Below are 24,139 nucleotides of genomic sequence, written 5' to 3'. Positions count from 1 at the left end.
TATTCCAGCCAACCAGTGGAACAGTGAAAGTGTTCTGATGTATGGAGAAAACCCCTTAAACAAGAAAACATACTTTGGTGCACATTGAGAGCCACCTTTCTGCTTAGAGGCACTTTGACAATCCTTGAGCAAACAGTTTTACCGTTCCTGTAAGTCCAAACGAACACCTGGATGACCAATAGACCAACAGCAGAACTGCTGATCCATAGGAAGAATAGAGGAACCCCTCATAATGACTCTGTCACATTTCCTGCTGAAAGTTCTCATGATTCTTTGATCTGTACAGTATGTATGTGTATTTCCTTAGATTTTGTAAGCAATACTTTTTAAACCTGTTGGTTCTGAGTGTTTCTTGTATTTTATTAGTATGAAAGTATCTAACCCACTTGTCTTTAGCTGAACAATACTGAACGTTCTCAATGTTTGTTGTGTTTTTGCTTTTTTTTTGGTTTAGGCATTCAAAATATGAATTTCACTCATCCTAGACACAAGTGCAACGGGATTAACGAGGAACTTAAAATTCTTTATGGTTTGCTCTTTATCCCTGCCATTATTTTAAACTGCTTGGCAGGGTGGGTTTCTTTTCAGATTCACACCAGTTCAACTTTTATCTTGTACCTGAAAAACCTGATCACTGCTGACTTCATAATGACCTTGACCATTTTAACGAGAGCCATCAACGAGTCTGGGTTCGGACAGAGGCATCTGGAGGAATTTGCGTGTCGATTCTCCGACATCCTTTTTTACTTCTCTATGTACATCATTATCATCTTCCTCGGGTTGATCAGTCTGGACCGATACTTTAAAATCGTGAGGCCCTTTGGAAAAATACTGGGCCAGAACGTAACCTTTGGAAAAGTCTTGACAGCTTTCATCTGGATTTCATTTTTCTGCACAACAGCACTTCCAAATATGATTCTGACCAATAAGAAGTCTAATGTAACGGCATCAAGTTGCATATCACTCAAGGGTAAGCCTGGGATTCTTTGGCAAAACATTGTCATCACTCTGTGCGAAACAACTTTTTGGGCTGCCTGCATTTTGATTGTATGCAGCTACATATTTATCAGCAGGAAGGTTTATGAGTCGTACAAGAGATCCCAGAGCTCTAACGAAATGAACAGGAGAAAAACGAAGGCGAGGGTGTTCATCGTCATAGTTGTTTTCTTCATCTGCTTTGTGCCGTATCACCTGGTCAGAGTGCCGTACAGCATACAGCAGACTGATCCAGGCAAGGTGTGCACAGACCATGCCTGGACGATTGCGAAAGAAATGTCAGTTTGGCTGTCTGCAACAAGCACATGTTTTGACCCGCTGATATATGTATTCCTGTGCAAACCCTTCAGAAACAGATTATGCGAAATCTGGAGATGTAATAAGGTTATGGCTATCTCATAACATGGATGTCATGCATAGGCTTGAATAGATTTCCTGTACATATTAAAAAGGATTTAAGAACACCGAAATGACTGGAACCATTTTAGCCATCTGGATTTTAGGGAAAAAAATAGAATTCCATTGCATGTCTCCTGCGTTTGAGCAAAGACACTAGAGAACATAAAAAAATAAGTTTTAGATTACTTAACATCTATTATCAGCTTATTGATGAAACGTCTGACTATTATGAATTCGCAGGGAATGGTGAAAACAATGATGTGAATTCTTGGTTTTCAACATCTTTTATCTTGTATATTGTTCTGTATATTTTATGTGAAGGTTTTTCATCGTCTCTAACCTGAATTTATAAATGCCTTCATTATCTACTTGTTGTGAATACTTTCACTGCTGGTCAATACATGATAATAATGAGGTAAAACTGAAGCAGAGAACAGGGCGATCTGCTGACATATAAGACAACATAAGAGCTCTATTGCTTTGAGTGGAGTGTCCAGAAAAGCGCTATATAAGTGTAAGCAATTAGTAGTAGTAGTAGTAGTAGTAGTAGTAGTAGTAGTAGTAGTATTGATCTAAATTATTAACTATATAAAAAGGAAATGAAAAGGAGAAATATGGAGGAGGCTGTTTCTTTAAATAGTGGTAATGATGGAAATGCAATTGTGAAAGTCTTTATTTCCTTTTATTATAAGAAGATTCATTGCAATGTGTGCTTCTGGGAAATTCTGAACCTTTGGTTACACCAAATCCCCAGGATTGGTAAACTATTTAATGAGCACATTAATGAGTATTTAATGAGTAACTTTTTAATGAGTATTTACTCCAGTCTGCTTAGAAGTATTGCATGTTACCTTCTTTATTATAAGTTAGAGACAGAGTTGACTTTTGAAACGATTTACTGTTTTTCCAAGTTCTTCTTACTTGTGGTATTTTTCTAAATTAGACTATGCATTTTGACCCCATTTATGAATTAAGGTCATAATTGTTTTTCATTCACAAACTAAAAATATTATTTAAATTTTGTTCAAACCCCTGTGATCATTATACTATTGCAGGCAATTGACATGAGGAAAAAAGAAAGGACAAAATGTCATTAAGACTGCCACAGGCTTCACCTAAATTAAGTTAGTCAGAATTATTGACTGGGATTGGATCTTTAGGACATCTGTAATATTATAGATATTGTAAGTACTTTTTAGATGCTGTTCATTTGCCAAATAACAACTTTAACAAATGAGTCTTCTACACTATGAATCTTATTATTAAAAGGACTATATCTTTATTATAATTCAGGATCCTGAAATCTTGGTATCGTGACATTAGAAAATGTATCAACGTATCTGGGACTTATAACAATCTTTGGGATTACTTTACTAATGTCCAGTTCTCTGTAATAAACATTTGTTGAAAAAATGTCAACAGAGGACAACATTGAAGAATTTTTCATGTTTATTTTAACTGGGAACACAAGAATTTGTTTAGAAGTTTCATAGTCCGTTCCAACCTTTCAATTAATTTCCCCGGAACAAAAATAATGTGGTGTACAACTTCTGTTTCTTCAAATTTCAAACCCTCAAATGGTGATAATTCAGCGCCTGAACAGAAAAATGGTGCTGAATACTCACATACAGTAGTGAACTGTTGTCTAATGTAACATCCTCTTAGTTGTCCTACCAGAGCAGAAGGAGATAATCGGTCTGAAAATAAACAGTCCCTGTGCTGTTTCCAGCTATGGTATAGCACGACTGGTAGGTAGAAGGGCATATGTGAAAAACAGAGATCACTCTTCTGGAGTCCCCAACAAGCCCTGGCGGTTTCTTTTGCAAACCTTTCCAACGGACAATATCTTCTTGACGAAAACAAACATCTCCAGTTACTGTATGTTTGCTCTTCTGAATGATCGGTGCTGTAGTTGAACCTGGAATATAGTTCCAACGAGTTGTGCCTTTTCAGGAGCAACATAATCGCTGACCGATTTGAGATGTCCCGTGTTTCTTGTGTCCTGTGGTGCCCAGGGCCCTCCATGTCGGCTGACAACGACTTTTTATTCCAGCACAGAAAACAGAGGAGCAGGTCTGATCTGAAGGTTTACAGTGTCAAATCAGATGCTCTTTTTCCAAGGATACTAAGACTCGTTATGGCACTCCTTGGCTATAGCTGGGAACTTGTGAAGATAAGGCCTTGATGTCTCCTTTTCTTTTGTGCCACATTCCTTGTTCAAATGATTTTTATTTCAAGATGGTGTAACTGTTTGTTTTTGGCTGTAATGTTCAAGGCAGGTGTGTCAGTGTTTTGATTTGTGGTCATGTCAGTATAGGATGTCATGGATTCAACAAGGTGAGGGGATCGGGAGAAGAGGATTTCCAGTTGGGGTCTCTTCTCTTCATTTTGGGGGTTTCTTTTGTTACTGTTTGGGATAGGGGAAGTCTATAGTACTGTTTTAAAAGAAATGTTAAGAGTTTTATTTCCATCGGTTTTATTTTTTCTCTTCCTTCTTCAGCTGCACATTCAAATCATTAGCTATTCCTCTTTGACCAATGAATAATGTCTGTTTTTTCAATAATGACAATAATGTCCGTCATTGAAAGCACGCAGACTTAATTTTTAAAATGTTATAACCACATATACTAACTGTTTAGATTTATTCAGAAAGAGAAAAACAGATGTCACCATTAGACAGGGGGGTCACCTTTGAAACACCAGATATGTCTGTTAATTGTAATAAATATCACATGTCAACCTGCAGAGAACAAAACAAAGGGGGGCTTTAATAATTGTACTGCAGGTTAATTTTCATCTTGCATCTGCTGATGTTCCCCACCTCTGCCACAACGGCTCGGATGATCAGCTCATCCTTTGATCACACATCTTTTGATCAGTTCAGTGGGAATCTATGGTCAATTCTAGATCCTATGGGTTCAAAATCAGGGTTGATTAATATGGTTAAACTTCTTTTTACCACTTTGGCAATGGTGACAGGCACATGTTCACGCATGTCAGCAATAATCACTTTCCTTGTTTGTTTACCCCGTCTTTGGAGCCACTATCTCAAGCTAGTTCAGGTGGGTAGCTGCGTCAGTATGCGTAGGCTGCAAAGGAACAAGTAATAGGTTTATTCCAAGCTGAAAAGAGAAGAAAGAAAACACAGCATTTCGGCCAAGCAGCCTATAACTATCCAGTCTGTATCCCGTTTCCCTTTTAACAATGCTCGGCATTGCATATCACCCTGGTCTGATGATATATTGTCACATGTAGGCGGTGTAACCCATTTCCTGCCTCATCTGCTAACTATTAGCAATGATTTAGTATTCTGTCAGAGTATACTGTAAAATTAATTTGTCCAAGTATTTCTTTCTTTAAATATTGCCGTGGAGAAAATAAGCTTGCCTCCAACTGGTGAGACACTTCAGGCACCTAACTACTGAGTTTCTCTGTTCTCTATCTGATATCACAGTGAATACGTTCAGTAATGTTCTTAAACGGATACACACTGACCTGAACAGATGGGCACATAAGAACAGTGAATGTATTTTCATGCCTTCTATGCTTTTAGGGTCCATGGAGAGATTGCATACTCAAATTTCTAAATCTGTATGGAAAGTTAAATGACTACAGTCTAAGTTCTCCATTCAGCCACATGAAAGATCTTTGGGGGGGGGCAGTTTTGCCTGACTTTTCTATTTCTCCTTTGTTTTGCAATCACTCCTGTGTCTTGGCTCGTGCTTGCAGTAGGTCTCGTGTCTGTATAGATCTCTACATCAGGATTTAATTTACTCTAGTGGTTCCCCTTAGACACTATAGATTGATTTTTGGCCCAGAACCTATGCACATAATTAAACCTTGGAATCCGGTGGAAAACTTCAAGAAATCTCAGAAGACAAAGCCATCTCACTTTCCTAATTTCCATTACCACAAATTATTTAGTAGTAATTCTTTTTCCTCTCGTAAAGGGATTGCATTCTAGGACAGAGAGTATTTTGAAAGTGGACGGTCTTTGCTCATTCCAGGATTTCCAGTCTAAACAGAGCTTCCTGGCTGTTGTTCCTTTTGGTACTAACTTTAGTTTCCATTCTGCAGTTCTGGCCTATGACTTTCCACGGGGGGTGACCGTCTACACACCCAATTATCCATAACCTGGCCGATTCCAGGGATAATGCAAAATTTTTGCAGATGTTTCATACAGTCCTTCCGCAATTGTTACTATATGGAATGAGGATGTGAATGTTACAGGGATGTCCTGGGACATTAAGGACAGGACAAGTGCATTGAAAGTGAATGGACGGTAATCTGATACAATAAAAATTTAACAACTGATCACACAAAATCCTGGGTTTCTGATATTCAGGGTATGGCTGTTACACAGTCATGCAGATATACAGTACATAATAATGCGTGTTATCATTTGTTCGTATCACACTATCAAGTATTATTATATTTCACAAAAATCCAGCAGCAGGCAAAGTGCAGCAGTGAAAGTCATCGGTGTTGCTTTATAAGAGTGTGCACATTTGTTAGATATCCCACACAGGCAAACGCCTCATTATAAAGAGGGTTTTCTGATCCTTATGCCCTTAGCCAGCTGCATCTAAAATGTTTGCCGCAGTTTCAGAGCCAAGTCTAGACGCTCCTAGCAAATATGTTGTTCTGCGCCTTGTGTATTTGATATATGTAAAAAATTGGTTTACAAAGGCGGTGTGTGTCTCTATGTTTGTTTCTCAAATGCGTTATCAGCCATTTCCTAGTAAAACAGCAATAAACAAATCATGCCGACTCATGCATAAATTATGAGACTCCACAAGTGTTTAAAGCTTACAAAACACAATGGATAGCAAGTATTTTTTCTACATCATTAAATTTAACTCATCCTGAGCACCTAGCAGGAATTGCTTTTCATCAGCAACAGAGAGACTGCAATTGTCTTTTAAAAATGTATTGTGAGAAACCTGTCTGTCAAACTCAGTCGACACAAGATGAAACACCTGTCTCTCCTCTTGGTCATATTTGTTGCCTACAGCTGGCTTATTAGATGTGTAAACAGCAACCATTCATTCAAAAGGTAAAATTACTTGCAGCTTGTTTGACATCAGCCTTTTGGACATCACTTGAAGGTAAAGGCAAACCTTTTGTGGAGCTGGATGTTATATATTATGTATATGTTATATTGTACATACATATCTGAGATATCTGAGAACATGTAAGGCAAATCTTTTTGTATACTGTACTGTTAAGATTAAATTGTCATTTTAGCTATTTAATATACAATATTCCTCTGTGGTATGTGTATGATTGATGCATGAAAGTGATTTAGCAGTGTCTGCTAGCTGAATATACTGTATATATATATATGTGCATGTCCTGCATCTTATATTTTAATATATTGCACAAAGAATTATAATATATTGTACAAAGAACCATGTATAAAATATACCGTTCATCTAATATTAAAGAAATTTAAAATAGTTAGACAATTGCAAATGTAATCAAATAAAACAGCTTTTAAAATGGAGCATCTGTAAAGAAAAAGAGCAGACATTGCTTTCATTGTCTAATTTTAAAAATTCTGGGACAAGGTTTTTTCTTTTTAAAAGAAATGATTTATTCTGACAGTCTGGCAGACTGAATAATAGCACTGAAACTAATTTATGTGGAAAAACATTTCAGAAAACATGTAAATTGGATTTTGCAAAGATCTTATTGATATATCAACATGGTCATGACAACTGTGATGACTTAGCAGACTGAAAAAGTTTCAGGTTTCTCTAAAAAAATATGCTTTTATCAGCCTTGGCTGAAAAAAATGAGCCATACACTAAGAGCTGAGGAATATTAAATTAATGTTACCAGTTAAGGTTTTGTGAAAAACAGAGTTGATATTGCTGCATGAAAAATGGGCCTTGATGCATTTTAAATTAAGTTTGAACTGTATTTGTTTTGCTTCTTTTCCCAATTGGCATATTGAATCATCCTGAAATCTTAGAAGAGAATCTAATTTGCTGGAACCAGGTATTCAACATTCTAATTTCAAACAAAAGCATACAGTGTCTCTGTCAAAGTCATCATTAGGTAATTACTATTTTTTATTATTATTTAATTATTTACTATTTTATTATTCACAGAAGGTGCCATTCTTCTGATGAGATGTAAAACCAAGGTCCTGACTCTCTGTGGTCATTAAAAATCCCAAGGTGTTTCTCGAAACGACTAGGGCTGTTACCCTGGCGTCCTGAATAAATTTTCCATTGGCCATCTCTGAACTGGCTTCATCACTCTGCTCTCCTCCCCACTGAGAGCTGGTGTGTGGGGAGAGGACTGGAGCATCATCCAGGTGGGGCTGCACACTTGTGGTGGTGGAGGGGAGTCCCCATTACTTGTAAAGCACTTTAAGTGGAGTGTCCAGAAAAGCACCATAAAAGTGTAAGCAATTAATATTACCAGCCCAGAACCCTGACCACTGCTGGACTCTGGCTCATCTCAGCAGGTGGTAGTTGTTCTTAGATCTTAGATGTGGGGACAGGAGAGAGAGAGAGATCACTTTATTTAAAGAGAGAAGATTGTTTTTGTTGAACTGATGTTCACAGAATTATTCGTATATGTCATCACCCCTGATTTCCCTACAGTAAGTGGTAACGAACTCTTGGGCACCCTCTCTGTCCCTCCCACCTCGAATCTCCATGACAGAAATGACACTGACCATAGGCACTTCCCTCTTCAAATCTGGGCAAAATAACTTTCTTCTTTGTTTACCAGGATATAAGAAGCAGAACAATCGCCATCTCCTATCACTTTTATATTAACATGCGTTTGCTCACTCCTTAAGGACAACTAGGAAATAAAAAATGCTGATTTCTGAAATCAACTCTCATACGCTTCACAAATCTAGGTTCTATTAACCTGCAAACTGCAGACGAGAAAATCAATACAGTGTTTCTCAACAATCGTTGATACTTTCCACAGCCACAAAACAATCTGCCGAGGAAAGTGAAGTGAGTAAATCAAATATTTTATTGTTCTGTACCGTCCTTATTGCTGTGGATTAGATATTCATTTTCTCACGTGATTTATTCTGCCTTCAGGACTGTTTAGATAAGGCAGTGTTACTACCGGTTGAGTTTTTAGTAGAAGTGAAGAGGATATTACAAAATCGCTTAGAGGTTTAAGCAAGAATGCATTGTTCTTGTACAAATCGTGGATGAATTTAGTCAATGATACTGTTAGTAATCGTTCCATCATTATGGACATCCTATAAAATTTGTATTTTGTGGTTCACCATTCTTTGTTTCTAATGTATTGACAACAATTTTAACAACTAATTTAACAATCAAATGAATCGATGAAGTGAATAGAAATTGATTGCCAAGTCAAATTGCTTAGTGGAATTACAATTTCACTTTGCTATTTGATTTTGGGCAATACTTGTTTCACTATATCAGTTAACTATGATGTATGTCTTATGATGCTTTTCAACAAAACAGAACAAACTGAAATATTTAGAAAAATAAGATTAAGTTAGCATATGTCTACCGCAACATTGGAAATCTACTGCGGTGGCCAACTGTTTCTTATTAAAAGACAAATAGTGGGGTGTATTATCCCATTCCCTTCTGCAGGGCTGTGCCAGGGTTGTATATCCCAAAAATCTGAATCCCATTAAGATTATCAGTATAGTCATAAGAACTTTTTTAAAATTTTTTTTGTAAATGAACAGAAAGTTTTTTTTTTTCAGTTTGACCATTTTTTTCCTTTGATGCAAAACAGGTTGAGCCCATGGAAGTCACCGAAAGTCCTGGAGACATTTACAACATCAGCAACTCAACTCAGCTAAGCATCAACTGCTCAAGGGACAGCGCAGTGAGCAGAGTTGTGTTCCCCGTGCTCTACACTGTGCTCTTCATCCTGGGGTTGTTCCTCAACAGCCTGGCCGTCTGGGTGTTCTTCCAGATCCCCAGCAAATCCAACTTCATCGTCTATCTGAAAAACATTGTGGTAGCCGATGTGATCATGACTCTGACTTTCCCCTTCAAGATTTTGCGCGACTCCAAGCTGGGTCCATCATACCTCAAAGTCTTTGTCTGCCAAGTGTCCTCCGTCGTGTTTTACTTCACGATGTACATCAGCATCATCTTTTTCGGATTAATAAGCATTGACCGCTACCAGAAAACTATAAATCCATTCGACAGGGCAAAACCTCTGAACCTGGTTGGCGTGAAGCTCCTGTCAGGGGCGATGTGGCTCGTCATGTTCTCGATATCACTGCCCAACATGATTCTGACGAAGAAGAGGCACGAATCTCGCTCTTTCAAGTGTGCTGACCTCAAAACAGAGTTTGGCTTGACCTGGCATGAAGTGGTTAACTACACCTGTCAGATCATTTTCTGGGGCAATTTAACGATAGTAACGTTTTGCTACATTTTAATAGCGAAAGAGCTGTACAAGTCCTACGCCAGAACCAGAAGCTCAAACCAGAAAGGGAGGATGACCATGAAAGTCAACGTGTTTCTCGTCCTAGTGGTGTTTTTCATCTGCTTCGTGCCTTTCCACTTTGCCAGAGTGCCCTACACCATGAGTCAGACCACGCTCTTCCGGTGTTCCCTGGAGACTGCTCTGTTTCACCTGAAGGAAACCACTCTCTGGCTGTCTTCCCTCAACTCCCTCCTCGACCCTCTCATCTACTTCTTCCTGTGCAGTTCCTTCAGAGCCTCGCTCTTCAAAACGCTGAACTTATCCACCCTTTCAAGGCCCAGTGTCGGGACTGCGGAGCAGAGGCATGACACTGAAAACACTCATTTGGGAGATTCTAATGTGTAGAAGTGATTGACTGATGTCACTGTGTTCTGTACATTACAATACAAGATACTGTAGCTTGTGCTAACTCTGTTAACATGCATCACAGTAAAGAAGAACACGTATGTTTGTTTGTAATCTGTCATTGTGATGTGAATTCCATCTAATGTTCAACATCTAATTAAACTAAATTGAGAGTGTTTTTTTTGTTAAGTTTAAGTTTTAAATTTAGATAAGAAGTACTGTATGTGTACCTCAATTCAGAGGCTTGCATGTGAAGCACCGTGTTCTGTTATCGCTATTCCATACATTATTGTCTTGCACAATGTCAAACTAACTGCATGCAAAGTTATCATATTAGGTGATAGACTAGGCATCAGCGTGCAATCGTCAGCACACAGACTGTCTTGTCATTAGAGACCATGGAGCACAGCCCCCTCCAGAAAGAAAGAGATGGAAGAGAAAAAACGGACACTGAAAACTAGACAATGTCAAGTTTCACATTTTGTACTAAATAAAGTTCAGCAAAATGTGGATGGTAGTACCTGGGGTAAATAATAATACAAATTTTATTTTATACAACACCTTTAAATAAAAGTAACTTCACAAAGTGCTTTACAGTAAGAGGAGAAGAGGTAACAAAGTTAGCACAATTAAAAACGATAATTGAATAGAATAGAATGCAGAAGAAGATGCAGACGAAGACACAGATACTCAAGATACTGATCTGTTCACTCAGGATTTACATACCCCTGGAAAAAGGGCGTTGCAGTAATCAAAAAATGAAACTGTTGACCAGTCTTTTGGCAACATTCAGAGACAACTTTGGATGTAGTGTGGTGATATTTCTGACTTGGAAGAATGATGTTTTTACAATATTTTGCACTGGGGGGTTAAATGTCAACCTGCATCAAATATCACTCCCAGGTTCTTCCATTTAAATTGAAATTCAGTGCAGTGCTCTTCACAGATAGGTTGTCTCGTCTTGAATGGTCTTGGATGGATCTCCCAGTTTTGGACTCTGGACCGCGCCCCAGATTCCCACTTTGGACTGTCTGGACCTGTTTGCCCTTGCCACGCCCCCGAGCCCCGGATCACCATCATCATGCACCCCTCTCTGTCTTCCCGTCCTATCCTGCTGTACCTTCCTCAGATTTCCTTGTCCACTTACTTTCGGATTATACCGTCTGCACAGGGTCCTGAACTACTTTTGCATTACACAGCTTTCACATGATCAAAATCACTTTTTGTGCATGTTGTTCGCGTACTTTTTATACCTACAAAATAATGCTTTATTAATACAAAATAATGTTTTATCTTCCCTTGAGAAAAACAGAACAGGAAGTTGTGCTGCAAACCTCTTGTCAAATCTTGTCAGTTACTTAGCAACCAGTGAGTTAACCCCCCTGTGCAGTGATACAGTATGTCATAATCCCCAGATATTAACACTGGAGGTCTAGCACTGGAGAGTAACTTTTCTCCTTTGGCAGTTAATAAAAACTTTAAATAATAATAATTAGATCTTTGATCTCTTGATTATTCTAAAGGAAAAAGAAAACAGCCTGCACATTTAATAGCGAGCGGTGGGTAAGTATTAATATATTTCTTATTACTCTTGATAGATAAGATACATTGATTCAACAACCCACAGTAACATCCGTTTGCTGCTTTGTATGATTCGGTACAATCTCTACATTGGATTTTAATTGAGTGGGAGGTCTGTAAATAGTTTGGATTTTAATAGCAAAATAATAATAATGATCTTATTAGTGCAATTATTAGTAGTTTAAAAAATGTGGTGTCTCATCAATTCTTTCAACTACTGTGTATACACTTATGCAAATACACACAGTGTATGCATAAGTGCACGTACCATACAATGTATTCCTAAAGCTTTATAAACATTATTTCCAATTAAGATAAATTTACCCATGGCTTGGCAAGTAGATTGAGCACACAAATGAATAAATATGCAAGTAGACTGAAAACCAAGCCTTAATAAACCCTACAATGCAAAAGACACTCAACAATTAGACTGACTGGGACTAGCAATTATTACTAAGCTAATAAACATTAAATTAAATGCCCAGCGATCTTAATATCAAATATTCTATCACTTAATTCAGGACAAATCGAGATAATATTATTTTGGTTTCTACAGTATATATATATACACTCACTGCTTGTCTACTGCTGAAAACAAATAGCAAGGTTAATGCATGACATTACAAGAGTATTCTGAGGTGTTTGCATATAAAAATTGTAATGGAATTGTGCAGAAGGAGAGATTCTGGGGGCAAGTGTGTGAGAAATGAAAAGTCCTGCTAGCTTGAGCATTCAGCATGCATGCAGCTAAAACACTTCTTATTTTCTTCCATAAGCATTGCACAGCCGTTGCACAAAGTATTGACACTGAGGCTGGTGCCTTCCCGTTTGTGAAAGAGCACTCCGAAGTACTCTTTTCTGTCATGTTCTTGGTGTTGTAAAGCAACAAAAGGATTATATGAGTCCACCATCTGTGCCGGAAAAATATCTTCTGTTATTTAGCAATTTTAAAACCTTATCGCAAAATGCACATGTATTACAAAACGTAAACTCATTACAAATCTGTAAGCTGCATCTGTGATGTATTTATCTGATTTGTCACACCAATACTGGATTGACAAGAGAACTATGGGCGTTGAAGAAAAGGCAAAGGTCTTGCAAATTATAAGGAACATGCATTGGAAGAGTGTATCCCTGCTGCTTTGCTACCAACTACCAAAGAGCTCGAAGGCATTGGGTGAAAACAAAGCAAGCAGACCCTTATTAATAGCTAGAGAGGTGCAGTGAAACCCCATGGAAATAGTGATCACATATCGGTTAAAGCAAAGGCGTTGAAAGCTGCAAAATAAAGCTACATAACACCTCCTGGAATTCTTCTCGGCCTCATTGGAAAAAATAATGTCAGCACACATAAAGTCAAAATGAGTTGATTCACCCATTGACCTACATTTTGAGATTTTGGTGCTGATGGCTCCTATTATCCTAAAAACTTATTTATCCTCCCGATTACAATCATTTTTCTCCCAATTATGCACAATTGGAATTTCTTGGATCTTCAATGCACAACCATGAAGGATATAGCCTATGTAGTTTCCTGTTAACCTGAATGACTTCTTATGCTTTTGTTAAAAATGATGACGTTTTGTACCTTTGTAGGCAAAGGGCTGCATGACCTTGTCTTTGGCAAGGGAGTTTTCTTATGCTTTTGTTTCATTTAAAATGAGACTTCTTATCACTTTTTAAAACTAAAACTACTTTTGTTTTGAAACTCTGTTAATCGGCTTTAACATTGATTATATTGTTGGATGTCTTAGCTCAGTCTCTTTTAATGGCCTCATTAAAACATGCTCTCCTGCTGTATAGTATCAGAGGTGCCAGACTGGCCTGGGCCAGACTTTATTTCTCTCTAGTGTCTCCCGTTAAACCATCATCATCATTATCAACAACAACCTTATTTTGTTTGACCGCCTATCTAAATATTTTTGGCTTCTAGCACATTTGATTGATTCTACAAGAAACAGGGCTTTAGAGACCTTTTTCATACTCCTGATGAGTTAACAAGGCCTCTGAAACCTGCAGCAACAATGCCAAAGATAAAAGTCAGCTCCAATTTGTATGCTTGATGTGGCGCTGTTTCAAACGCAGACACCGCAGGATAACCAGTGCACAGTTGTTGCACGATTCCCCCGCCACCTCACTGTCTCCTTTCCCTCACCCCAAACTCACATTAAAATTCTCCTTTATGCAAAATTCAAAGACCCTCTGGAACGCAGCCTTGCTCTCTGAAGATGTGCTTTCTTGCTGCTGGCTGGTGGAGAGGAAGTGGCTTTATCAGATGTTGGTGTCTGTGCAGGGAAATGAAACTCCCAGAGGAAGACAAAACTAAGTGCTTACTGAGCACAGACAGGTGCTGAGTCATGAACAAGGCAGGGCATGTAGAAAACAAAGCAAGTACAAACTAATAATATATTTTCAAGAAGCACCTTTCATGACAAATTGTCTCAGGTTGTTTGCTCTCAAGTCACCAGCCTTGTCACCTGTAGCTCTCTCCGACTTGAGTGAAACGTTTCAAATTTTGATTCCTGTTAAACCTGTTCCCTTCTTCCTCTGAGCCCTGAAAGATGTATGAAGCTTGTAAGATCCCAGTCTAAGGAGAGATCTCTTTAGTGGCCATATACAATTTCCTGTATTAGGAATTTGTCTTTGCACAGACCCCAGCTCGCTCTCCATGAGACACACAGACAGGGAGAGAAGCTGGGGGCCAGAGCGCAGGGTCAGCCATTTATATGGCACCCCTGGAGTATTTGGGGATAAGGGTCTTGCTCAGGGGCCCACAGGAATAGGATTCCTCTGCCGGCCGCAAGATATGAACTGGTAACCTTCCACCCACAGGCGAAGATCCTTAGCCACAGTGCCACCACTCCGCACTGCACTGCACAGGATGCTAAGGATAAACTGACATAAGCCTGTTTGTCTAAAATAGAGACTAATAAGCAGTGAAATAATTCAAATAGTAAGAGAAATTATTGGAAGAAGTGCTGCAAAGCCTTCCTGTGTAGAAGGAGCAGGGCTGCTGACTAGTGGACAGTTCATGTAAGTGCAACCTCAGTGCCCCTCAAAAAAATGGCCATTTTCCTCCTCTTTAAGCAGTAAAGGCCCTGAAGGACAGAGGGATGTGTCCAGCGAAGGGCTAAGGGGAAATCTTGGGCAACACACTGGTCAAAGTTTGGAAAGAAAACAGACTGAACTGCAAACGATTCTCTGAGCCTCAGCTGAGAAACAAATCTGGCTGCTGAAGCAGTTTCTCACCTCTCCACCTGATCTGCTGGAGAGGAATGTCTCCTGCGAGCCAGAAAGGTGGGTCTTGTGCTTTGGGGGTGGGGGACAACGTGGAGGGTCCCCTGGGGGTTGTGGGGGTGAAAAGAACTGTTTTAATGCATGCAGTTATCATTGCTAGTTAAAATAGGGACCTCGGCTTTTCCCCGTACAAGATAACAGTACCCTATGATGCCAGAGACAATGTATCATGGAAGGTGTGCAATTAAGCAGACAGACGAAGGGTTAAACACTTCAGAAACCTGCAGTGCAAAGAATCACGCAATGGGCAATTGTCTGAATGCTTTTTTTGTCTCCATGAACAACCAGCAGTTATGTTTACGATGCTTTGTGCTTTCGAATTCCAAGAAGCTGAATTTCTGTAACCATATTTCCCTAAATTTGCATGCTGCCTAATCCTGTACAGTATATTTATGTTGAATGACAAGTCTAAAATGACTGGAATCTCTTTTTTTTTTCCAAACAGACAAAAGCAAACCAGTAAATCATGCCCCGCATGTCTCAGATCAAGAATGGTTAAGATTGAATGTTTACATTTCAAAATAATTCCACAACAGATGCTTCAAATTGCATAATGGAATTATTTTACTAATACCAGAGGGGATCAATAAACGAAAAACAAGTCTGCTACCCTGTTTTAATAATCTCCAAATCTTGGTAGGTATTCTTTGTTCATTTAATGTTCTGCAGGCTATTTTTCCCTCTTTGGTGTTGTTTGAAACTCTAACTTTGAGATCATGAAAAACTGAAGCTTTACGGTGAGGATAAGGTTAACAGTTCAAAGTTCCACTTTCAGATTGACCAGAAAGAACCAATAACATGTTAGTGACTTGCAAGAGGGACAAAAGTCACTTGTGAGCATGGTGACAGTCACTGGAAGGTGACTGCTGTAATTGCTGCTTCATGCATTGTGTTGTTCACTGTACAATGCACTGCTGTCCTCTAATCTTTCCGTATTATTGGGCTTGTTATTGTTATTTGTTGTTGTTGTTGTTATATTGTTGTTATTCATTGTTATATTGAGCTTATATTGTTAGTTATTGTTATATTGGACTTTTCCCAATAACAAACCCATGGTAACAAAAAGCCTTAATCATGTCCTCCTAAAAAAGAAACAAGCTTTTTCTCAAGAGGACACCCAGTTCAGGAAGGAAGTGCAGAGAGAGGTGAAAAGGGGAGATCAGGAAAGCTAAGGAACAGTATAGGGTACAAATAGAGAACACCATGACAACAGGTGACACCAGGATGGCATGGCAGGGCATTGAAATCATGGCCAATATCCCTCAGAAGCGTAGTGGCAGCACTGTACCCTTTTAAATGGTATGGATGGGCAACAGCTGGCCAATGATCTGAATGTGTTTTATACCCGCTTTGAGTTGAAATCTACAACCACCTCAGCTCATATTGCTATTCACCCTGTCTCTGGAGAGGTTTTCTTTAATATTGACACAGCAGAGGTACGTAGACTTTCTAGGAAAATCAATATAAGGAAAAGTGCAGGTCCAGATAATGCATGTGGTAGGGTCCTACAGTCTTGTGCAGATCAGCTTTGCAATATTTTTAGTTTCTTATTCCAGATGTCCTTAAACTTACAGATAATTTCCTCTCTGTGGGAGAAATTCATCAATATTCCTATTCCCTAAAACTGCCCAGCCTAGTGGCCTTAAAAGCTACAGACCGGTTGCCCTCACCTCTCTCCCAATAAAAACTCTTGAGAGAATAGTGAAGCACCACAAAGAGCACACAAGCCCTCATCGACCCCCTGCAGTTTGCACACAGGGACAGGAGGGGAGTAGACGATGCAAAACACACATTAAATCTGGTCTATCAACACCTGGACCAACCAGGGACCTTTGTAAGGATTTTATTTGCTGACTTCTCCTCTGCTTTCAACACAATACAACTTGCAATACAAAATTGCACAGAAACTCTCAAAGTACTTCAATCTGAAAGAGAACCTGAAAATGTGGGTGCTAGACTTCCTACCTAACAGGTCTCAACAGGTCCAATTGGGGAAGTGTTTATCTGACATTCACTATATGTCAACTGGATCACCGCAGGGCTGTGTCTTGTCCCCTCTTCTGTACATTTTGTACACTGATGATTGCATAAGCAAGCACACAGACAGACATCTCATTAAGTTTGCTGACGACACAGCCCTGGTCAGTTTATTAAAGGTCACAGAATACCATCATGGGTCCATTTTAAATTATTTTACTAAATGGTGCAATGAGTTCTCCCTAAAGTTAAATGTTTCAAAAACAAAGGAACTGGTTATTGATTTGAGGAAAAATACCACACCCCCACTACAATTGATTGTCAGCCTGTTGAAATTGTCGATGACTATAAGTACTTGGGACTGGTCATTGACAAAAACCTAAAATGGGACAAATGTTGTGACTATATATCTATAAAAAAGGCCAACAGAGACTCTTTTCTTAGGAAACTCAGCTGCTTTAAAGTAGATAAAACTATCCTTACACATTTCTACAAATCATTCATTGAAAGTGTCTTAACATACTGCTTCACTTGTTGGTTTGGTAACATAAGTATCGCTAACTGTAACAGGCTGAGTAGATTAGTGAATATAAGTGGCAAAATAATCAGGAATAATCAAATCAACTTGAGCATCCTTTACAAACAGAGGGTGACTAAGAAACCCAAAAGCATCAGGGAGTGTGTGTCTCACCCCCTCCATTGCGACTTCACACTTCTCCCATCTTGGAGACGCCTCTGTGCTCCCAGTTGTAAACCCAACAGAATCAGGAAATCTTTCATCCCCACTGCAATTACACTCTTAAACAATGCAAAGTAACTACCTTGTCTCTTTTCTCCTGTAACACTACTGTATTCTCTTCCCTTTTGATGATGTGTATTTGTTATTGTGTTGTGTTTGACTGTGCTGCAAAAACAATTTCCCCTACGGGACAATAAAGCTTGAATTGAATTTAATTGAATTGAATTACTGCTCTGCAGGAATATAATACATTTTGCACTGTGCATCTTTAGAAACTTTAGCAATTGTGTTTTGAATGCAAGGCACCTAGAGTACCAATGCCAGCTAAATAAATTTGAATATCTGTCAATTTTCTCTCTGTCTAAAAAACACACTGGTAGGTTAATTGGCTTCTGGAAAAATTGGCCCCGGTGTGAATGTGTGTGTGCCCTGCAATGGACTGGTGTCCCATCCAGGGTGTACCCTGCCTTGCACCTGTTGCTTGCTAGGATAGACTCGAGCTCCCCTGCCACCCTGAATAAGACGAAGCGCTTAGAAAATGTATGGATGAATGGCATCTTATGCAGACAGCTACTGAGAATAAACATAGGTAAGACCAGTGACTTAAATGGTCTCAATTAAAACTGGTTCCAAATGTTTAGTAATCGAGTTTGAGCCCCCTATAAAACCCACAGAGCTGTAGCTCCCCATGACCAAGGGTAAGGAACAGTGTTTTAAATCCAGATTAGTGGTTTAAAAACATCTAAGGATGTTAAGGAAAGACCCAAATTAAAGAACCCTATACTGTATATTGTTTCCATCAAGTTTGACGTGTTAATAAAGGTGAATTAAATGATGTTTCTATTAAAATCACCTACCTTAGTTAACCCATCTAACGTTTTCAATGTGTGTTCTGCTTTTATTTTTCTAGACGCAAGCCATGAATTCCTCTCAACCTGAAAGCACGTGCTACGAAACCTTTCTTGAGGTCATTCCAGTCCTTTATGGTTTGCTGTTCATCCCTGCCCTTGTTTTAAACTGCTTGGCAGGATGGGTGTCTTTTCAGATTCGGACAGAATCAACTTTTATACTTTATCTGAAAAACCTGATTGTTGTTGACTTCATAATGACCCTGACCATTTTAACAAAAGCCATCAGCAAGTCTAAGTTCGGACAGACACACCTGGTGGTCTTTGCGTGTCGATTCTCTGACATCCTCTTTTACTTCTCTATGTACATCAGTATCATCTTCCTCGGGGTGATCAGTCTGGACCGATACTTTAAAATCGTGAGGCCCTTTGGAAAATTATTGGGCCAGAACTTAACCTATGGAAAATTCTTGACAGCTTTCATCTGGATTTCATTTTTCTGCACAACAGCACTTCCCAATATGATTCTGACCAATAAGAAGTGGAACGGGACTGCAAACTGCATATCACTGAAGGACAGGCCTGGGATTATTTGGCATGAAGTGGTCATCTACATTTGCCAAACAGTTTTTGCAGTTGTCTGTGTTTTGATTGTATTCACCTATGTGTTCATCAGCAGGAAGGTTTATGAGTCGTACAAGAGATCCCAGAGCTGTAATGAGAGGTACAAGAGACAAACGAAGGCGAGGGTGTTCATCGTCATAGTTGTTTTCTTCATCTGCTTTGTGCCGTATCACCTGGTCAGAGTGCCGTTCACTAAAATTCAGGTTGACAAGAACACCACATGCATAGATTATGCATGGTCGTTTTCAAAAGAACTGTCTCTTTGGTTGTCAGCAACCAACACCTGCCTTGATCCGTTGATCTACATATTGCTGTGCAAATCTTTCAGAAATAGGGTGTGTGAAATCTTTAGACGTAAAACATTTAATATCTCAAATGATAATGATGACTCAACTCAGTAGTGTTGGTTGGTTTGCAGACACTGATACAAGAGCATGAGAAAAGCAGGCTATATACTGTACCTACAGAATAGCCAGTGCTAGTTTTCCTGGTCACCATTTCTGACATCCAATCTTGCTGATCAGTAGAAAATTCATTAGGAAAGGCAATGAATAATTATTAATTAGGCTAGGTAAGGCTGAAGAAGGAAGAGTGCAGGCAGGGGATTTTTCTTGAACAGAGAAATGCTTTTTGTTCACAGAGGGGGCATGGTGGCAGAGTAGTTAATCAGACAGGAACAGGATAAGGACGCCAAATGAGAAAAAAAAGTTTTCCTATTTTATTATTACCAATTGTCGCAACCGAGAAAACATCTTGCTTTGTTACCAAAATAGCTTTTTTAAATTCATACTGCCAATTAAATTTGAAACCCCTGTAAGTAGAATTTGCCAAGAAAATTAAAAAAGACAATGTGTTTTCTGCTTTTTGTATTTTGTATTTTAACTGGATGTGCGGAGGAGTAATGTTTACTGAAGTCTTCTAGTACGTTCGTACAAATCCCTGTGTTATTTGTCCCAGAACATTACCGGGCAAAATATCCTTTTAGACACCTCCAGTAATGCAGTGTGTCAGTGCCCTCTGATAAACAGTGTAAAACAGCTGTGTTTGTATTGACACACTCCACCTTTGAGAATATTAATTATTTTTTAATAATAAATATTGTTGGTTGAACTGTCTATCTGGTGAATTAATTATTTTGAGACACAGATGCACACACTTATTTCTACAACTCCACAGATCTCAAGTGTTCTTCATGTCTAGGTCTGTATACCACTCAAAAGTTCTTTACATAGCCCTTAACCTCCACTCCCAAAACCCCTGAGAGCCTTCGGGAGAAGAAAAAACACATGGTCATACAATGTCACTGACAACTAGTAGCATGGACAGGGCAACCAAACACTTTCAACTTCACAAAGTCTGCTCACCTAAAAAAGACAAGCAGCTAAGACGACAGAACACACTACAGCCCAATCACTTCCCAACACCACGGTTATTGATACGTGAAATAGGATCACTCTGAAAAAAATCTCTTCAGTCCTGATCAGAGGCCTTAGCAAGGGGTCTTCATTCACGTGTCCATAGTCCAGAAGAGTACTCATAAAGAGCTCGTGCCCAGAAGGTCAGGGCACAAGAGGAAGTGTTTATGTGGAGCCAGGAACATTCCAGCCACTTTCTGACCAACACTGTCTGAATGAGCTCCTCAATAACAAACGAGCTCTTAGCTGCCATCTAAATACAGTTTGATGCATCAAAAGGCCAACTCTCATTTGCAGCCTGTCTCATAATAGAAAAATGGCATTTGTGCATTGATGCCGCTCCCCTGTGCCTCTCAAATGCTTTCAAACTCCCCATGGCACTGTGGACTTGGCACGTGTCCGGACAGTGCGGTCCAGGTTCCCCTCAAGGTGATTTGAATTCAGCGGAATACTAACCATTAGCAGCTGTTGACATCTGCCAGAATATGCGTGGGCGCTCAGCCTTACCCTGTTCCACGGGACCCAGATTTGCTCTTCAGAACTTCCTGTGTCCCTGACACAGAGCAGGTGCCCTGCCTCAGGACTGGCAGTGCCAACCCACATACAGTAAACATGACTGGACGACTGTGATGCGGTAACGGTGTCTAGACAAGAGTCGCTGCCATTCACCACTTTGGAACAAGATTTATTTTCTTAGTACCACCATCCACAGTCTCCTCTATATATTGTAATTGTGTTTTATCTTTGCATTCTCCTTATTTATTGTTGTTGTCATCCTGTAAAGCGCTTTGAGAAGCCACCTTTAAAGGAGCTACATAAAATAAAGTTGTTTATAATTATAATAATTATTATTATTATTATAATTATTATTATTATTATTATTATTATTATTATTATTTTAAGACGAGCATTAATACAGCACTGCAAGCTGAATTAAAGAGGAGAGCACTGGGCATATTCCAGACAGTGCTGCACTGTTACATCACGCGATGGTCTGCCTGCGCAAGGTAACAGAACAATGCAAAGCTAGCATACACAAATGTGAAGATAAAGTTCACATGCATCAGACACTCATTCCAAATGAATAAAAGGCACAGGACAGACTCTGGCATGTCTCATTGAGTTTGCATACACCTCTTCTTATCAGATTTATCTCTTATTTAAATAAAAAGGGGCTGCAGATGAACTTTAGAGATTACATTCATTGTTACCACATTCTAAATAAAGATGAAGTTACCTGCTTCCAAAGTAAACACGTTCAGACACACGTGCTTGAAAAAATACCAGAAGAGAAGGCAGAGGCACCTTGCACACGAAATGTTTCTATTTGGAAGCCTCATCAGATAGCACAGTCCAGCAAGGAGCAACTGAGAGACCACATTTTTGGCCTAAAGAAAAAAGTGGGTAAGTACACTACTTTTTTGAAAAAATGGCAAGGTAATAAATTAATTGATTGATTAACAGTTATGTTGCTTGGAAACATGGGGCTTACCTCCCCTAGCAAATATTAATGCTAAATAAGCAACAATCTCCAAAGACGGATTTAAATTTTGCAAAAAACAGACTTTGCCCGTTTTCTAATTTCAAGGTGAAGCTCCATCATGGATAAGGCTACTACAAATCGCACATCTTCCAACGCGACAGAGTCCGACACCTTCACAATGTATCTCTTCCCCTGCCTGTATGCGCTGGTCTTTTTGGGATCTGCTTTTTTAAACACAGTGGCCCTCTGGATATCCTTTCATGTCCAGTGTGCATCCTCTTTCCTCTTCTACCTCAAGAACTTGATCATAGCTGACCTGCTGATGACCGTGACCATACTATTGAAAACCCTCAGTGAAGCCAGTTTCGCGCCGAGGCAGCTGAAAATCATCACCTGTCGGTACTCCAGTGTGGTCTACTACTTCACCCTGTACATCAGCATTATCCTGATGACGCTCATCAGCCTGGATCGGTACCTCAAAATCGTGCGCCCGTTCGGGACGTCCTTCGTGCGGAACAAAACCTTCAGCAAAACGGCGGCCGTCATCATCTGGGTTGCGTTATTTTCTACGACGGCCATGCCGAACATGATACTGACCGACCCGAGACGGGACAACGCCTCCGGAACGCTCAACTGTATCTGCCTGAAGGAAGCCCTCGGCCAGGACTGGCACTACGCAGTGATAAAAATCAACATGGTGATTTTCTGGGTGTGCTTTGCTGTGATGGTTGTCTTTTACTTGCTAATAAGCAAGGAGATTTACGAGTCTTATCGCAGATCCCAGAGTAACAACAAAAAAGACAAAAGGCGCGCCAAGACGAGGGTGTATGTCATCATCGCCGTGTTCTTCCTGTGTTTTGCACCCTATCACTTTGCTAGAATACCTTACATTCTGAAGACTCCCGGGAGGAGCTGCAGCCTGTCCAAATCCCTGCACTTAGTGAAAGAATTTACACTCTGGCTGACTTCAACTAACACCTGCCTGGATCCCCTCATTTATTTATATTTGTGCAAATCCTTTCGGAGAAGGTTCATCCGGACCGTGAGCATAAGAAGCAGCCGGCCAGTAAAAACGAATTACTCAAAGGGCCAGGAAGTCTCTTCAAACTACTATGAGACGTCCATGTAACACAAACACATCGAAACCTCGGTGAGCAATATACAGTAGGAGCCACCAGAACCTGCTAACGTGGTCCCACAAGAGAGAATATCCATCTGCACATCGAGATGAGTTCTGTTGACATACTGTACACAAAAAAAACTGTATAGGTGGATGCTTTGATTTTTGGCAGTTATTTAAAATAGTTTTTTATTGAATTATAGTTACAGTTGGTTAAGAATAAATATGTATACTATGTATATCAGTGGTCATTCAATTTACTATAAGCATTTTTGTGCTATGGTAATCAATGTCAGTAGTTATCAAAGACATAAGCTCTGTAACAATGTACATTTTTGTTTCATAAATAAAACTTTTAACAGTTTGTACTTAACATGCATTTTAAATTCTTCACCGTCTGTTAATCAACATAATCAGCAATTATGGACAACCATTTTTGTGAAGGTTGTGAATATTGTAATGCCTCTGAAATCACATCCAAACGTCCTATAAAATTGAAAAACACAGAAACACGAGCGGGCACAAGTTTGTGTCCAGGATACTCTAATGTAACAAAGCCCGACCCAGAAAGTGCCCCTTCTGCCCTTTTGAGCCACTGCCCACCATTTCTTGAATGCAGTCCTTCATACACATTTCTTTCATTTCCTCATAAAATGCATCTGACATGACAAACTGCTTATTTAACAGATCGTCATGTATTTGAAAAAAAAACGATTTTGTAATGGAAGAACAATGCATATGTCACGTACAGTTCTTTCCGGGCCCTATGCGGACGACACGATCCAGAATAGTGACGACACAAGGGGGAAAATGGTCATGCAGGAAAAGGGTCTGGAGACGGGGGGCGTGTCCATG

At 39.5% G+C, this 24,139-nt stretch overlaps 4 protein-coding genes across 7 annotated transcripts; all 4 read left to right on the top strand.

Annotated features, from left to right (window-relative positions):
• The first annotated feature begins 447 nt into the window (after positions 1-447).
• Positions 448-1,880, top strand: LOC138242184 (P2Y purinoceptor 13-like). Its single transcript, XM_069197534.1, has one exon. It carries the CDS (start codon positions 466-468, stop codon positions 1,396-1,398), a length of 933 nt encoding a protein of 310 aa, XP_069053635.1. The 5' UTR covers positions 448-465; the 3' UTR covers positions 1,399-1,880.
• A 6,139-nt stretch (positions 1,881-8,019) lies between these two features.
• LOC102685549 (P2Y purinoceptor 12-like) lies at positions 8,020-10,378 on the top strand. Its single transcript, XM_006637499.3, has 2 exons — positions 8,020-8,378; positions 9,151-10,378. The coding sequence occupies exon 2, from the start codon at positions 9,160-9,162 to the stop codon at positions 10,198-10,200; it is 1,041 nt and encodes a 346-aa protein (XP_006637562.3). The 5' UTR covers positions 8,020-8,378; positions 9,151-9,159; the 3' UTR covers positions 10,201-10,378.
• Positions 10,379-11,122: 744 nt separating this feature from the next.
• LOC107079099 (P2Y purinoceptor 13-like) lies at positions 11,123-20,381 on the top strand. Of its 4 annotated transcripts, none has more exons than XM_069197557.1 (4): positions 11,123-11,759; positions 14,872-15,078; positions 15,524-15,714; positions 18,705-20,381. In XM_069197557.1, exon 4 carries the CDS (start codon positions 18,714-18,716, stop codon positions 19,665-19,667), a length of 954 nt encoding a protein of 317 aa, XP_069053658.1. In that variant the 5' UTR covers positions 11,123-11,759; positions 14,872-15,078; positions 15,524-15,714; positions 18,705-18,713; the 3' UTR covers positions 19,668-20,381. The 4 variants fall into 4 exon arrangements, with proteins under 4 accessions (XP_069053658.1, XP_015216404.1, XP_069053657.1 ...); XM_015360918.2 differs by having other exon boundaries at positions 11,123-11,763; XM_069197556.1 differs by having other exon boundaries at positions 11,123-11,763; positions 14,869-15,078.
• Positions 20,382-22,014: 1,633 nt separating this feature from the next.
• Positions 22,015-23,462, top strand: LOC102685146 (P2Y purinoceptor 13-like). Its single transcript, XM_069197563.1, has 2 exons — positions 22,015-22,085; positions 22,270-23,462. Exon 2 carries the CDS (start codon positions 22,283-22,285, stop codon positions 23,291-23,293), a length of 1,011 nt encoding a protein of 336 aa, XP_069053664.1. The 5' UTR covers positions 22,015-22,085; positions 22,270-22,282; the 3' UTR covers positions 23,294-23,462.
• Positions 23,463-24,139: the final 677 nt, after the last annotated feature.

Source organism: Lepisosteus oculatus, chromosome 13, assembly GCF_040954835.1.
Source record: "Lepisosteus oculatus isolate fLepOcu1 chromosome 13, fLepOcu1.hap2, whole genome shotgun sequence".
NCBI classification, from domain to species: Eukaryota; Metazoa; Chordata; class Actinopteri; order Semionotiformes; family Lepisosteidae; genus Lepisosteus; species Lepisosteus oculatus.
This window is presented reverse-complemented; position numbering and strand designations above follow the sequence as displayed.

Excerpts from the sequence above, each read along its gene's own strand:
- LOC102685146 (XM_069197563.1), top strand. The coding sequence starts at position 22,283 with ATGGATAAGGCTACTACAAATCGCACATCTTCCAACGCGACAGAGTCC.
- LOC138242184 (XM_069197534.1), top strand. The coding sequence starts at position 466 with ATGAATTTCACTCATCCTAGACACAAGTGCAACGGGATTAACGAGGAA.
- LOC107079099 (XM_069197557.1), top strand. The coding sequence starts at position 18,714 with ATGAATTCCTCTCAACCTGAAAGCACGTGCTACGAAACCTTTCTTGAG.
- LOC102685549 (XM_006637499.3), top strand. The coding sequence starts at position 9,160 with ATGGAAGTCACCGAAAGTCCTGGAGACATTTACAACATCAGCAACTCA.